Genomic DNA, 15,106 nt, shown 5'->3' on the forward strand with positions numbered 1-15,106 from the left:
CAATTGACTCAACTGTGTTTAAACAAATACACTAGTATAAATACATTATATGAGTTGATAATTTATGAACAGCATAAATCATTCATTACCATAAATTCTCATAGTGTATTCATCTGATTATAATAAAATTGTAGCAGTTTGTCAAAAAAAAAAAAAAAACTTTGCATCAGACAATAAAGAAAATAAAAGATTGTATCTGTGTATCTAATCACAGATAAGAGAATAGATCTGGTAAATTATTGTACATTTTGGATTTGTATGATGTACTGACCCCAGGATTTTTGCACAGTCATCGTAGTACTTCATGGAGTTCTTGACAAAGCTGAAGCCATTGACGTCACAGACGTATGACTGGCCATTGGCACGGAGCAGGTCGAAGCCACACACGGTTTGCTATGAATGAGAAAATGCTAACACATTTTGCTGTGGCGCCCGGGGAGCGATTGGGGGGTTAGGTGCCTTGCTCAAGGACACCGCAGTCATTTCCTGCCAGTATACAGAATCGAATTCGCAACCTTCGAGTTACCAGTCTGACTCTCAAATCATTAGGCCACGACTGCCCCCTTATCTCTTACATATTTGTGATATATACACATAAAATCTGAGTTTGGACCTTTTTGCCACTTTTAGTAAAAGGAATATTATATAGAGGACAAAAAATGACAAGGAACATATTTCCTGATGATGCACATGAGGAACAGAATTTGTAAATTTAGTCAGTCATGATGACCAACTTTAAGATATTAGGCTCTAATGGTTAAAATGAGTGGCATCATGACTCAATTACGTGTTTTGCAAGATCTCCAAATACCTTGAAAGCCAAACAGACTTTCCATGCGATGAGTTTCTCTCTGGCATTGAGGATGACTGGATAACGGACCTCTTTCCCCTCACTGTCCCGTTCCACCTTCCCATCCAGAGCAGGAGATTTCCGGGCCTCTGCATGGGCATAGTCAGGACCTACAGTATACACCTGATGCGAACACAAACAAAGCAGATGAAGTATTGCTGTTTCATTCATCAATGAATCAGTGTCTATGAACACATCTTTTAAGTGTCACAATAAGTTTCATTCACGTCCATGTAGTGACCTACCTTTCAGTTATTAAAGTATATTAAATATACTTTAATACCTTTGTTTATTAAAGTATATTTCCTTTATATTTTAAAGATTCATTTTTGACTGTTTATAGAGGTCAGTATGGAGAGCAGACACGAAGTGGGGGAGAGGGGAAGCCGAACTCAAACTCAGGTCTCATGTAGCACAACCACCTACTGGATCTGAATGATTGATCTTTATGAAAGTCCGCATATACAAACAGGTTGATTGGATGAATAAAAGTCTATCGAATTTTCAAGTGTTTTTAACATTGATAATAATCAAAAATGTTTCTTGAGCAGCAATTGACCATATTAGAATGATTTCTGAAGGATCATGTGACAATGAAGACTCGAGTAATGATGCTAAAAATTCAGCTTTGATCACAGGAATAAATTTGATTTTAAAATATATTTCACCAAGTTATTTTAAATTGTAATAATATTTAGTTGTTTTTACTATATTTTTGATCAAATAAATGCAGCCTTGGTGAGCACTTTCAAAAACATTAAAAAAATCTGAATTATTCCAAACCTTGAAATTATTAAAAACCTTTGACTAGTAGTATATGCTCCAGGCAAACACAACCAAAGACTATAGATATAGAAAGACAATTCACTCCTATTACTTATGAATGGGACAAACTGCAACACGCAATATGACAGAATTCGTCCCGCCTATTAAGTAAAAGAACCAGTCAGCAGTTGGTAAAGTCATTGTGTCACTGCAGTTGCCGTTAGAAGCTTTGGTTCCCATAAAAACCTGAGACTTGCACTTATGACTTCACATGCGCATTAGGAACATTTATGGGACAGTTCATGTCAGAATTGTGAGTTCAGCCAGCCGTTTTTGAGATTTCAGGATTCCCCCATTCAAAAAGATAGGACATGGTCTTGCATGCCCGAAATAGCTGGCCGGAGGCGTTGCAAATATGGCCGTTGAGTGAACAGACTTTCCTTGAAAGGGACTTTTCACACCTCACATTTCATGTTTGTGGAAAAAAACACGGAAATCAAACCATTTTAGTCACTTCAATAAATCAAAATTGCCACAGCAATATGAAAATACGTAAAAAGCATGTGTGTTAGTCCGAGTTGCGTATAAGCTTCTTTACCCTGTTGAAGAAAAGACAGATTGAGATACCTTCACATCAGTTCCATCTGTAGGCATGAACTCCTCATAGATGTAGGATCCAGTCTTTCTGACGTTACTCTCGGGAGAATAGACGCTACTTCTGCTACCAATCTGAAATAGATGTACAGATATCAGAAATGTGTCGAAGCACACCACAAGACACAAACATAGTAGTTAGGATGAGTTCGGATGGAGTTTTATTTATTATTGTTATATATGTAAACGCAACAATAGTGTTCCAGAAGTAAAATTGTTTATATATTTTTAGTGATAAGTAAACTTTATTTTACAGTGCAGTTATACAATTACTGTAATATATTACTGCTTAGAGATAATATAAAAAAAATTATTATAATTATTATTATTATTATAATATTCTTATTCTTGTCTTTATAAAACAGCAGTGTGAATGTAGACTGAGAGTATGTTCACACTTTTAGTTCAGTTCTCTTGGTTCTTTTGGTCTGGTCCAAAAAGAAAATTATATATTTAGTCCTGGTTCTTTTAGCATTCACATTGTCATTTTTAACATGATCGGACCTAAAAAAATGTGTGTGTGCTGGGCTAAATGCATTTGCTCTGTGCGTGAACCCTGAAAACCCGTGAAGAGCTTATTTTGTAAAATTTGTAAAGGAGTCAAAATAGCAACAGGAATTCTTCCATTGCAGTGAAGATCTGCTGCAAAGGGGATGAGTTTCAGACACATGTACCGAAATGTAATGGGCAAGATCAAGACTATGACGAGAAAACCAGGTACACTTGAGCATTCTGTCCTTTTCAGGGTTGCATCTTGTGACATCACGTCCAGTTTTTGGTTCGTTTAGATGTCTTTGGTCAGTTTTGCATGTATATTTCAGTTGAACTACATCAAACAAGTGGACCGAGGCCCCTGAAAAGGTACCAGGGTTCAAGAAGTGTTCACACTTATGCAAATGAACCACATTAACCGCATTAAGCAAATCGCACCGGTGCAGAGACACTGTATCACAACTAAAATGAGGTCTGGGTCCACTTTAAAGTCCAGGTCAAGTAAATGCAAAAACTTTTGACACTGAAAATGGGTTGAAGCTCTTAAATTTTCATTTTCTGAGTGTACCAGATCAATGCACATAACTTTAAAATGTACAAAAAATTTTTTTAGGAGAGAGGCATAACCCTGGACCCCCTACAGCAGGGGTTTCCAATCCTGGACCAGAGTTCAGATCCCACCCTGACCAAACACACCTGTTTGTAATTATCAAGTGTTCCTGAAGATCTTAATTTAGCTGTTTCAGATACGTGTTTGATCATGGTTGGAGCTGAACTTTGCAGGAAGGTAGATCTCCAGGAGCAGGATTGGGAAGCCAGGACCCCAGGAACCGGGGTCTGCCTCTGCCCCCCACCCATAGTCTCATAAAATCTTGTGGGAAACACTGTACATTCATAAAAAACATTACGTACATACTTTTATTTTCCAGCTGATAAAATACTTTTGCAAAGAATCAAATGTTGTAATGTGGTGTGTATTTGGTTGCTCAAGTTCACACACCTTGCGGAAGAGCCGCTGACTGCCCCCTCCTGCAGATGTGGGGTAGTAGATGTAGACATTGTGGTCCTCAGCACTAACTGGTTTCTCCACGAAAGGCTTCTGGAAAATCTCCCCATTCACCTCCACATGGTCCTCTCCCTCCACCAGATTACATTCTATAGAAACATCATACAGCATATCTTATGAAGAACTGGTGAAATGGTTTGATGAATCCAACTTTCTGACACAGGTCTTTTTGAAACAGGAAACTGGGGCAGGACATATTTTGAGAGTCCAAATGCGCATGGTCATGATCTCACTGGCAGATTGGCAGGGCAATCAGCAAGTCACATCAAAGTGGATGCACTACCTCCTCTCACATGAATTTCCATTTGTATGTTGCTGTTACCACCTCACATTCACAGTACACGAGTAGCTAAAAGAGAACACATTAAGCTCAAGGGACAATTCAGGACATTTAACTAAATATTGCTTTAAAAAATAAGACTAAAGGAAAAATGAATTAACATCTTGGATCAAATCAACATCTTGATTTGATTAGAAATTGTTTGGAAAATTATTTTTCTCCCACAGTAGTATATATTATATATATATATATATATATATATATATATATATATATATTACTGCTAATATTGTAGGCTGTTGTTTCTTTTTTTATTTGTAAGTATCAGCTAAATTGAAAACGGGGACATGAAAATGCACTGGATAAAAGGAATGACACTTACACACTACAAACTCCTGAGGAAACACCGCTGTGATGTAGCTTATCCGAACACATCATCTGTTCACTGGAGCCACAGGCTTATTTTATGTAGTCCAAACTAGGTCAGTGTAAGATTTATGGGAGTTAACAAACCTTCTGGTCTGGCAGGATCTCTGTTCAGAACCGCAAAGCGAGGCAGTTGTATTCCCTCGGCCTTTAGGATCCGATACACCTCTCTCCTAAACATGAACAAATAACATATGAATTTTATTTTTTTGTGGGAAAAAGATTAATTGTTTGAAAAACAAATCACCCGTTTTCGTACAGCACCAATGCACAATTTTCATTAAAAGTCTTTAAAATATGCTTCAATAAAATCAGTGTTCAAACAGTGTTTAATAAGTCAATAAATCACTTTAATCTTCTGTCGTTTCAGCTACATATTTGACAGCAACACTTAAAGTGTGATCAAAACAATGTCAGTCTCTGAAAACTAAATTTGTCATTTAAAGGGATAGTTCACTCAAATGAAAATAGTGTCATCATTTAAACCCATTAGACTTTCTTCGAAAGCAATGAGGTTTGTTCAATCAAACATGGTTGAGCTTCCATTTACCATATTTGATGTGCTCTATGTATGTGTGTTGATCAATGTTTACATGTGAGCAAAGGCCTACGTTCGTCATGCAGCATGTCTAATCGCGTAAGTACAGTGTTTATTTTGATGTTTACATTGATTCTGAATGAGTTTGAGGCTATGCTCCATGGCTAATGGCTAATGCTACACTGTTGGAGAGATTTATAAAGAATGAAGTTGTGTTTATGAATTATACAGACTGCAAGTGTTTAATAATGAAAATAATGACGGCTCTCTTGTCTCCGTGAATACAGTAAGAAACGATGGTAACTTTAAACACATTTAACAGTACATTAGCAACATGCTAATGAAACATTTAGAAAGACAGTTTACAAATATCACTAAAAATATCATGTTATCATGAATCATGTCAGTTATTATTGCTCCATCTGCCATTTTTTGCTATTGTCCTTGCTTGCTTACCTAGTCTGTTGATTCAGCTGTGCACATCCAGACGTTCTGCCCTTGTCTAATGCCTTTCATAATGTTGGGATCATGGGCTGGCATATGCAAATATTGGGGGCGTACACCCCGACTGTTACATAACAGTCGGTGTTATGTTGAGATTCGCCTGTTCTTCGGAGGTCTTTTAAACAAATGAGATTTATATAAGCAGGAGGAAACAATGGAGTTTGAGACTCACTGTATGTCTTTTCCATGTACTGAACTCTTGTTATTTAACTATGCCGAGGTAAATTCAATTTTTGAATCTAGGGAATCTTTAAAATTATCTTTATTTGTGTTTAGAAGGAATAAAAGTCTTATGATTTTGGAATGACAAGAGTGAGAGGAATTTTCATTTTTGGGTGAACTAACCCTTTAAGCAATAGTCACACCACCAAGAGTGCCGTTGTTCCAAACATTAGAAAAGCAGCTATTTTGCCGTAGGCAAGAGACTGCAGTGATATTTTGTACTAAACAAATAAAAACCAATAGGAGGCAATTTGTCGAGGAGATTGCTTAGGAAATGAAAGACATTTCTAAAACAAAATCCGATGAATGTATACATCACTGCTGTTTGCAATGATGACCTCAATGTGGGCGAATGCTGGCATGCACGCTGTAGGTTGCCATGCTGACCCAGTTAAAATGCTAATATTCAAGGAGTTAATAACATGTTGAAAGAGTTAACACAAGACAAAACAGTGTCACATCGAGACTAAATGGTGTCATTAAAAAAATACCTCTCTCACTACCTATCAACTATCATATATAGAGGGTGAAAGTTTTTCCAGTTTTAAAACCATGAAGGCTGGCAATATCTTTTTGGTGGCACACATGTGCTCAAACAATGCTATATACTCAAATGAACATTTTCTCTATTGTTATTTCAGTGGAATTGCCCATAATCATGTCAGAAATAACAACAACTGCATGATGTTTTCCCCTAAACACGGTTCACTATACATCACCATCACAGATGTTCTGATGGCGGTCATGAAGCACACCTGTCCTGAATAAAGTACTGAAGATCCAGGTCGTTGATGACAAATGGATTCCTCAGCTTCTCATAAGCCACAGCCTTATCCAGAGGGAATCCTTTAAAATCAGACAATAAACAATGAACAAATCTATGGGGTCACTCTTCTGATGTGTAAAGAGATCATAACAAGAGAAATTATTATTTTTCCACATTCTTGCTCTCAATATGGTAACTGACCGGAACTACCTGCGCATTCAATGGCTTTAACACACAACGTCCAGCCAATCACAATAAAGTTTCCAGACTGACCATGATATAAATGAGCATAATTCACATTCTACATAAACTTAATTTAGTTTATTTTGCAAATATGTGCACACCTGAAAGTTAATAACTGTAAGCTGATAAAAGGAATTTAAAATGTAATCCAGATACCGTATTTTCCAGAATGTAAGTCATGTTTTTTATCAACTGAAATATTCCAACGTGACTTAAATAACGCAAAACAGGCACAAAGCGTGCTTGTTTAGATTTGTCAAATGAGAGAGGTACGTGAGCCGAGGTTTATTTGTATAGCACATTTCCCACACTTTGGTAGTTTCAGTTTTGCTTTAAATAAATTTGTTTACACTTGATGTTTATAATAAATTTTGTTTATAATGAATGCCACCGTTATAACTTGTTTGTTTTATAATTTATACAGTTTTATACTTACAATTTGCATTCTTGTTCTGTTCTGAACAGTGTTAAATTTAAAGGATTTGTTGTAGAGTGAGGGTCAGATGTCAGATGTGAATTATTAAATGGAAAATACAACTTTTTTTAATCTGTTACACAAAAAACAGACATGATGCCACAAACCTTTGGAATGGAAAGAGATGAGACAATCACAGAGTGGCCAGTTTTCCACCGGCTCATTCAGAATGACTTCCTCTTCAAATGTAACCACAGTGATGTATTTGAACAAACACAGTCTCTCCAGGATCTCCTTCATAGGCTTGGACTTTGACTTCTTAGACATGGCACAGATACCCACTACGATTTGTCTCTCTGGGGGCTGCAGATAAGAACACATGCATCTCAAATTTATGCTTAAAATAGAAGATCAATTTTGGCATACTTACTAAAACTTATGCTAGAAATATTAAAGGGATCTTATTCTAGAAAATGTTGTTCTTTACCCTTTTGTAATTGAAGTTTTCAATACAACTACTAGAAGAAAATTGAAATCGCCACCCAGGATGTTCACCCACTTTGTAACAAAAAAAAAAAAAAAAAAAAAAAAAAAAAATCACAGATATGACCCAAAAAATATTAATGGCTGAATGTTCCAGCTTCATGAAACATAACTCAAACTAACTAAATAATTATAATTTATGACATTGTTTTACAGATCAAATAGATGAGAAAAAAAAAAATTACACAATCATCAAAATTACAATTCAAAATTAGTACTTGAATTATTAAAACCTGAATTACTTGTCTAATTCAACAGCAGATCAGCTTTGCAGGATGGTATAATTTTTGTGTTACAAATATTCATATTATCACAAAAGTACTGGGATAAAAGTTTATAGTTCGAATATAAACACTGATGACTATGGAAGCGATCAAAATTGAAAGTAACACAACAAATATTTGTATCAACTCACATTGTTACACCAGTAGGTGGCGACAAGTGACTGTTAAAAAATGTGTCATTGAATCATTCATTCAAGAGATTCTTTTATAAATGTTGATTCATCCAGTAATGAAACAAGTCAAATCTTTGAGTGAGTAATTGAATCATTCATTCAAACCGATTTTTTTAAATTATTCATTCAAATTAATTTGATATTTTTTAAATAGACTGCAGCAATTAACATTTGTCAGAGCCTCTGACAAATGTTAAATTACGTTATTTTTTTTAGCTGTCTGTTCAGAATCGTGGGAGAACGATGATCTCCATTTTAAACAAACAAACAAAATTTTTTGATCCTCCAGAATTTGTTCAATTTATCCAGAATCGTGCAGCTCTCTACTAAGGCCTATCTGGTGCAAGGGAATCATCAATATGCTGATTGAGGACTGTTGGGACAATCCAGGCACAGGATGGTTCTGTCTCTACTATAACCTCTAATGTACATATCTGTACCATTTTCACAGGACAAATGTGCATCCAACTACATATTATTTATCTACTTGTGTGTCCTAACATGTAACTAAAGTTTGGTCTCATCTAACAGCTTATAGTAATAGATTGTGATGAGCTTAATAGAGATATTAAAGCATCCTAATGTACAATGTAGGAACTATTGCTTAAACGCCTCTTCCCCTCTAGATCACCACCCATTTGCCTTCAGGTTTATGGTCTTTCGAATTCCTGTCAGTTGGCATTTACTACTGTGTTTTCCTAGGTTTTCCTATCAGTTCTAAGAAAGACTGTTACCTTTAAAGAATAAGAAGTTAAAGAATAACAACAATTTTAAAAGAAGTCAGATTAGTTATACTGGAGTAAGATAAATAATTGATTGTGCACATTTAAAATAGCAGTGTAAGCCTCAAACCTACAGTACACTTGCTCCCAACCACACTTAAAGGGATTGTTCACCCAAAAATGAAAATTCTGTCATCATTTACTTACCCATTAGTTGTTCCAAACCTATATTAATTTTTTTTGTTCTGCTAAACACAAATGAAGATATTTTGAAGAATATGGGTAACCAAACAGTTGTGGGGCACCATTTACTTCCATAGTACTTTTTTTTCCATACTATGGAAGTCAATGGTGCCCCACAACTGTTTGGTCACAAAAATTCTTCAAAAATATCTTCCTTTGTGTTCAGCAGAACAAAGAAATTCATACAGATTTGGAACAACTTGAGAGTGAGAAAATGATGACAGAATTTTCATTTTTGGGTGAACTATCCCTTTAATGGTTAGTAAAACATCAGAACATTTTGCATATTGCATATGGCCAAATCTATTTTGCATTTATGCAAAATACTTTAGTCAAACCTGAGAAGAAAGAAGAAGCCACAGCATTCCTGTACATGTAATTCAAGCAGTTGTAATTCATGTGTGGGGACAATGCTAACGTGAATGAGCAAACACACCCTAGTGACTAATTTTCAAATTGTTTGCGAATCTGGAGGATTTTTCGGGAAGATCTACTTTATGTGTTACTCAGAATTTAGTCACATATTTTATAAGTTTCATCTATACCTGTATGATTCCTTTTTGTGTAGTTGCTCCAAAGTTTATACAGAGCTGACTGGGAAGAACCAACTTCTTTTTCAACACTATCCACCTTATTTTTCAAGGCAGAAATAAGGTGTTTTCTGTGATACCGGAAACCAGACACATTCAAATTAGAAATGTCCGTGCCTGCTCTTACCTGAAAAATAAGGTGGATAGCTTTGTCGCAATTCAGAGGCTGCATCCTTCGAAGGACTTGGACATAAAATGTCTAAATATGTTCACCTTGGTCCATTTATGTACATAATAAAGAGTATAAACTTTCTGTAAAATCGCATATTGAAAAGATATGTCAACTTTTAAACAGCTTGTTAGATATTTGAGTAAGGTGAAACCCAAAGATAATTACATTTAAAATTTTTCTCTCAAAAAAAATCCAGTCATCAATGGCACGCAATGAATCTTGGGATTGGCTAGGCTGTAAAAGACGCATTTGTAGGCCACATTCGAAGGAGCCTTCAAATTGGTCCAGCCTTTGTCACGCTCCTGTGACACATTCAGCCTTTGAATATGCAGCCACAGAATTGGGACGCAGCTACTGTGTTGCATTTCCTTCATGATGGAGTTTTATAATCAATTGACTCTCTTGTTGGGGCAATATTTTCTTTCAATTAGCCAAGCCCAACAGCTCATTAAGGCCTGCCAAAGTTCTCTTTTAACTGCAGACTAATCAGCATTTTGTAGACTAAGTGCTGGTATTTGTTTTAGAAATGCAAATTACAAGGTGATCCAACTTTTTTTTTCTTTACTTGATCTGGAAACTAATTCTTTCTGTTAATCATCCAGTGAGCCAAGAATCTGAAGACCAAATAAGCATCATTTAAGGCCCCTCTGGGCAACCAAGGCAAAAGGCTTTAGGATCTCACATACCGAATCATATTCTGCATCGTCTCGGTCCTCATCCTCTTCTTCCACGTTTTCGTACAGGCAATCATAGCCGAGCACTCTGCCTGGATCGAGCAGTTCGTCTCCCTCGCCATCATCAGCTCCCACAAAGAAGCGAGGGTGATCTAAGTCCTCGTGCACAGACATGTTCACTAGAGGCAGCTGTCAGTTGCTCACAGCAGAGGTTAAAATGAAGGTTAGAGCTGGTAACGTCTAGCCTCATAGCCCCCTTCCTGCTCCTCACAGCCACTCATCTTCACTGCCTGCAAAAAAAACAAAAAAACCCCAGCTTTTTCAGGGTCAGTTTTTAATGTTTCTCAAAGAAGCCTCTTGTGCTCAGCAAGGCTGCATTTACTTGATCATAAATACAGTAAAAATATTGTAAAAAAATTATAATTTAAAATAATTTATTTCTGAATGAATGTATTTTTTTTTTTTTTATGTATTTAATTTTTTTCACATTACTTGTTATGCTATGTACTATATTTAGTTATTAAAATATGAGCGTCAATGACAAATTTAGTGTCCAATGTTCACTATGAAGTTTTTTTTTTGTTTGTTTGTTTGGAAAGGTTTAAATTGAATGACGCCAAAACCATCATGTGGTGTAACCATCAAGTAAAAATAAACATATGTGAGTGTGCACATACTATTCATTTCCAAAAAAGGGTTAATCACAAATTAATATACAAATATTATTACATGTTTAGGGAGTCAGACCATGTGACATTTTACAACCTAAACTACCCTTGCCTTGTCATAAAAGTCAAATTATCTGATAAACTATCTGACAGTTTCTTTTGCATTCTACAAAAAAAATGGTAATTTTCTATTTTGCTAAACTTCAGCCAAATTTATTGACCTTGACACACAGTCATTTGGCCATGTTTATCACAGAAACATTGTATTCAAGTTAGTGCACTTTTAAAGTATTATTAGAATGCGATCGACTCAGAAACTATTGTCTGTTCAATGGACTCACCTCTCAGATGTGTCAAAACAATCCCCAGATGACCACAGGTTCAGAATTTGTATCTATTATCCTGCAAAAAATAATAAATAAAATTTTAGTTATTTGTTTCTCAATTAATTAAAAAAAAAAAAAAAAAAAAAAAAAAGAATTCTCTCATCAATAACTCCCAGATGTGTATGGTTTTATTTCTTCTACAGAATAAGATAAGATTTTTCATGAAAAATATTTCAGTTAGTAAATGGTGACTAAAACTTTGATGCTTAGGAATAATATGACTTACTTTTGCACTGCCTATGTGATATTTTTTTCTAAAACTTTTGCTGATCTGTAGAAAAAATTCATATACATCCGGGATGGCATGAGGGTGAGTAAATTAGAGAATTTTCTTTTCTTTTTTCCATATTCAAATCATATGTGCATACTATGCTTACAGAGTACAAACAGTTGAAAGAAAAAAAGGGACATACCCTCACAGTGCTCTCGTACCCTGCCGTTGACTAAATTTGTAATGTGTACTCTACACATATGCTACCGTATGTGTAAAAGCAAAATATACTTCAGGTTATGGGGCTTCTTTCAACATCTGAGTTTAAATACACAAGGCTTGTGAAACCAGATAAAATCGCTGCTTATGTGCTGTAGACTTTCTCAGAAATGACAGAACTGGATTATTTCACACAGTTTGCTCATATTTTCAAAAGTGATGACACTTCTCTAAAGAGACACACTAATGCTTATGAACAGAATGCTGCATGCTGAATCATATCATGAACTCAACAAGATAAGACAAATGTTTGACCTTCTTTACTTTTCTTCACCCAAACAAAATGTCACGATAAAAGCGAATCAAGGTGAAGTCAGTTTTAAGGATCTTTCATGCCAAATAAAAAAAAGCAAAGCGAGTAGCAGATGAATGGTCCCTTCTCACCAAAAGCAAATAAACATCAGGCTGAAGGAAAAGCTAAACCACGGCAGTACCACGGCTCAAGTTTGGATCCTGGCTTTGCAATGTTATTAAGGCGACACCGACAATTTGGAAGATTTCTGATGACCCAACTTTGGATCAACACGCAAAACTTTCAAATAATATTGTAATATTATTCTTATATTGTAATTATTACCAGCACCGTTTGTAATTGCTGCTGAACACTTTCACTGCATTAGCTTAACTCAATACATGACGTTAACTAAGCACATAACACATATTATATTATCTGTGTATTACTGCCATATAGACATCATGGCTTTGACATACTCATCTCTAAATGATAACAGAATACTTCCTGGTTAGTAACATTGAAACAAGCATTTTCTGTAAAGCTGCTTTGAAAGAATATAGGTTGTGAAAAGAGCTATATAAATAAACTTGATGAACTGATTCTTTCAGGTGGCTGAAAACACTAAAAATTTTCAGAAATCACACTGTTTTCTTATCTTAAATGTAATACATTATTGTAAAAGTAAAACATTAAATTGATCACACTCATTTTAAAAATTTTGGCAGCCCTTGCTATTTTATAAAGGAAATTTAATACAAAGAGAATGTGAACTGTAAAACTGTGGCAAAAAAAATAAACTGATTGGTAAATGTGGATATGAATAGATTGGAAACAAATAAAAAGCAGTATTGAGGGGGATAAATTGTATGGGCAAAATGACAAAAGTGTCAACGTTTAAGGAATATTCAGAAGAAATTTAACTCGCTAATCAGGTTATGCCAGTATTTCAAGGTACATGTATAAACATGTGTACATATATAACATTGCACATTCTTGTTCCCTATTCTTTGAATTTAAGACAAAATGTAATGACCAAGGTCATTCAAGGTTCCATTTTTAGAGTCATAAATTATAATGGGAATGGTTTGTCTTAGTGCTGAATCTTTTTAGGTTTTACATAAGAGTAGTGCTCATACAGATTTTTTATATATATACATATATATATTTCCCTAACTTGCAGGTTAAATATGTGTGGTGAGGGACCAGATGGAAGGTGAAATACAGATACAGATACAGTATGTCCTCTATGGCAACATACTGTAATTCTGAGTTTGAGATTCTGATGTTACAGAGATAGGAGTAGTAGAAACATGAGGGAAAGCCTCATTTATTCATGCATTTGGAGAATTGAAGAGATGTAAAATAAGCATAATTAATAAACATGAACAGTATTTTATAGTAATTATGTTTATGATTGACATACAGCATATTATGCTTGTGGTTTTCAACAATCTTCAAAATATCTTCTTTTGTAGTCCACAGAAGAAAGAAAATCATACATTTGGAATGACATTATGAGGGTGAGTAAATGACACAAATTTCCCTATACAAAGAAAAAATGCCTATAAGTCTTAAAAATATTACTCTATAGATCATTTTTACCAAGGAGCTCAGGCCATCCTGACCTGAGATTTTCTAAGGCTGCACAAGTAATCGTATTTTAATCGCGATAATGATTTCGGCTTCTCACGATTAATTTAAAATAATCTTTGCAATATTGGCCCTCTGGTTATTGGCCCACTGGTAACATTTCCATAATCTTGCATTGGTAGCACCCTTTAAAAACAGTGTTTACAAAGTGCTTTACAGAAGGGAAATTCACAGAAAAAAAAAAAAAAAACATACATACACACATAGAAATAAGATAATAAAATGAAATTCAATAAAAATTATAAAATCATTAAAATATGCATGTGCACATTCACAGAAAAGAAAAATGTGTGTCTTATTTAACTAATAGCAAAAGTATAATGCATGGAAGTGCATTGTAACAAGCCTCCACTATCTTTTCTTGCTTGGGGTTGCCAAATGTCAAGAGCATAAAACCCCCAAATGGAACTTTTCTCTTAAAAATATACGTTTTCTGTCCAGTGTTTTACTTACGCTGCCTTCATGTGCTCTCGGAATTATCGTAAATACAAGTTTCCTAGGTAAAAATTGCACATGAAAGCCCTGCAATTTCGATTCTTGAATGCGATGAGCTCGTAATCACGACTTCAGAAGTGGGAATTATCAAATTTCCGATAGCATGTGAAGGCAGCATTAATCTTCCCAACCTGGCAACCACAAGCACGCACTCTTGGGATGGCAAAAAAAAATGCTAATGATCTGAAAACACAGACAAACATGTATGTTGGACAGTGTTGGGGAAAGTTATTTTTAAAAGTAATGCATTACAATATTGCGTTACTCCCCAAAAAGTAACTAATTGCGTTACTTAGTTACTTTTTATGAAAAGTAATTTAAGAAAAAGCTTTCTTGTTTGTTTTTTAATAACAACAAAAAAAGTTCTATTTTTGGCAAATGTTAAGACCCTTTCACACCAAACGTGTAATGAATAAGCCTCATGCTGAAGGAAAATATATTTACGCCTGTACAGTAGAGGGAGCAACTCAAACAAACCTTTCAGCTGTGCTGAATTCTGGATTAAAGAAGAACAGATTAAAGAAGTATGTTTAACACTCTTATTTCAAAATCTAAAATAA

At 35.1% G+C, this 15,106-nt stretch overlaps 2 protein-coding genes across 18 annotated transcripts in view; both read right to left on the minus strand.

The window, feature by feature from the left end:
* Window positions 1-15,106, minus strand: part of LOC125255945 (histone-lysine N-methyltransferase 2D-like) — a 526,365-nt gene that overhangs the window by 496,341 nt on the left and 14,918 nt on the right. The window lies entirely within an intron of this gene.
* The window catches only part of ppip5k2 (diphosphoinositol pentakisphosphate kinase 2), a 49,326-nt gene that overhangs the window by 32,619 nt on the left and 1,601 nt on the right, over window positions 1-15,106 (minus strand). For all 16 annotated transcript variants that reach the window (XM_048171423.1, XM_048171416.1, XM_048171540.1 and 13 more), the window contains exons 2-10: window positions 11,632-11,692; window positions 10,635-10,912; window positions 7,389-7,584; window positions 6,553-6,643; window positions 4,621-4,706; window positions 3,762-3,916; window positions 2,243-2,344; window positions 812-973; window positions 272-393 (exon numbers count right to left, since the gene is read on the minus strand). In XM_048171423.1, the coding sequence (XP_048027380.1) occupies window positions 272-393; window positions 812-973; window positions 2,243-2,344; window positions 3,762-3,916; window positions 4,621-4,706; window positions 6,553-6,643; window positions 7,389-7,584; window positions 10,635-10,796 (1,076 nt within the window). In that variant the 5' untranslated portion in view covers window positions 10,797-10,912; window positions 11,632-11,692. The remainder of the gene's footprint in view (window positions 1-271; window positions 394-811; window positions 974-2,242; window positions 2,345-3,761; window positions 3,917-4,620; window positions 4,707-6,552; window positions 6,644-7,388; window positions 7,585-10,634; window positions 10,913-11,631; window positions 11,693-15,106) is intronic.

This window comes from Megalobrama amblycephala, linkage group LG2 (assembly GCF_018812025.1).
Source record: "Megalobrama amblycephala isolate DHTTF-2021 linkage group LG2, ASM1881202v1, whole genome shotgun sequence".
Lineage (NCBI taxonomy): Eukaryota > Metazoa > Chordata > Actinopteri > Cypriniformes > Xenocyprididae > Megalobrama > Megalobrama amblycephala.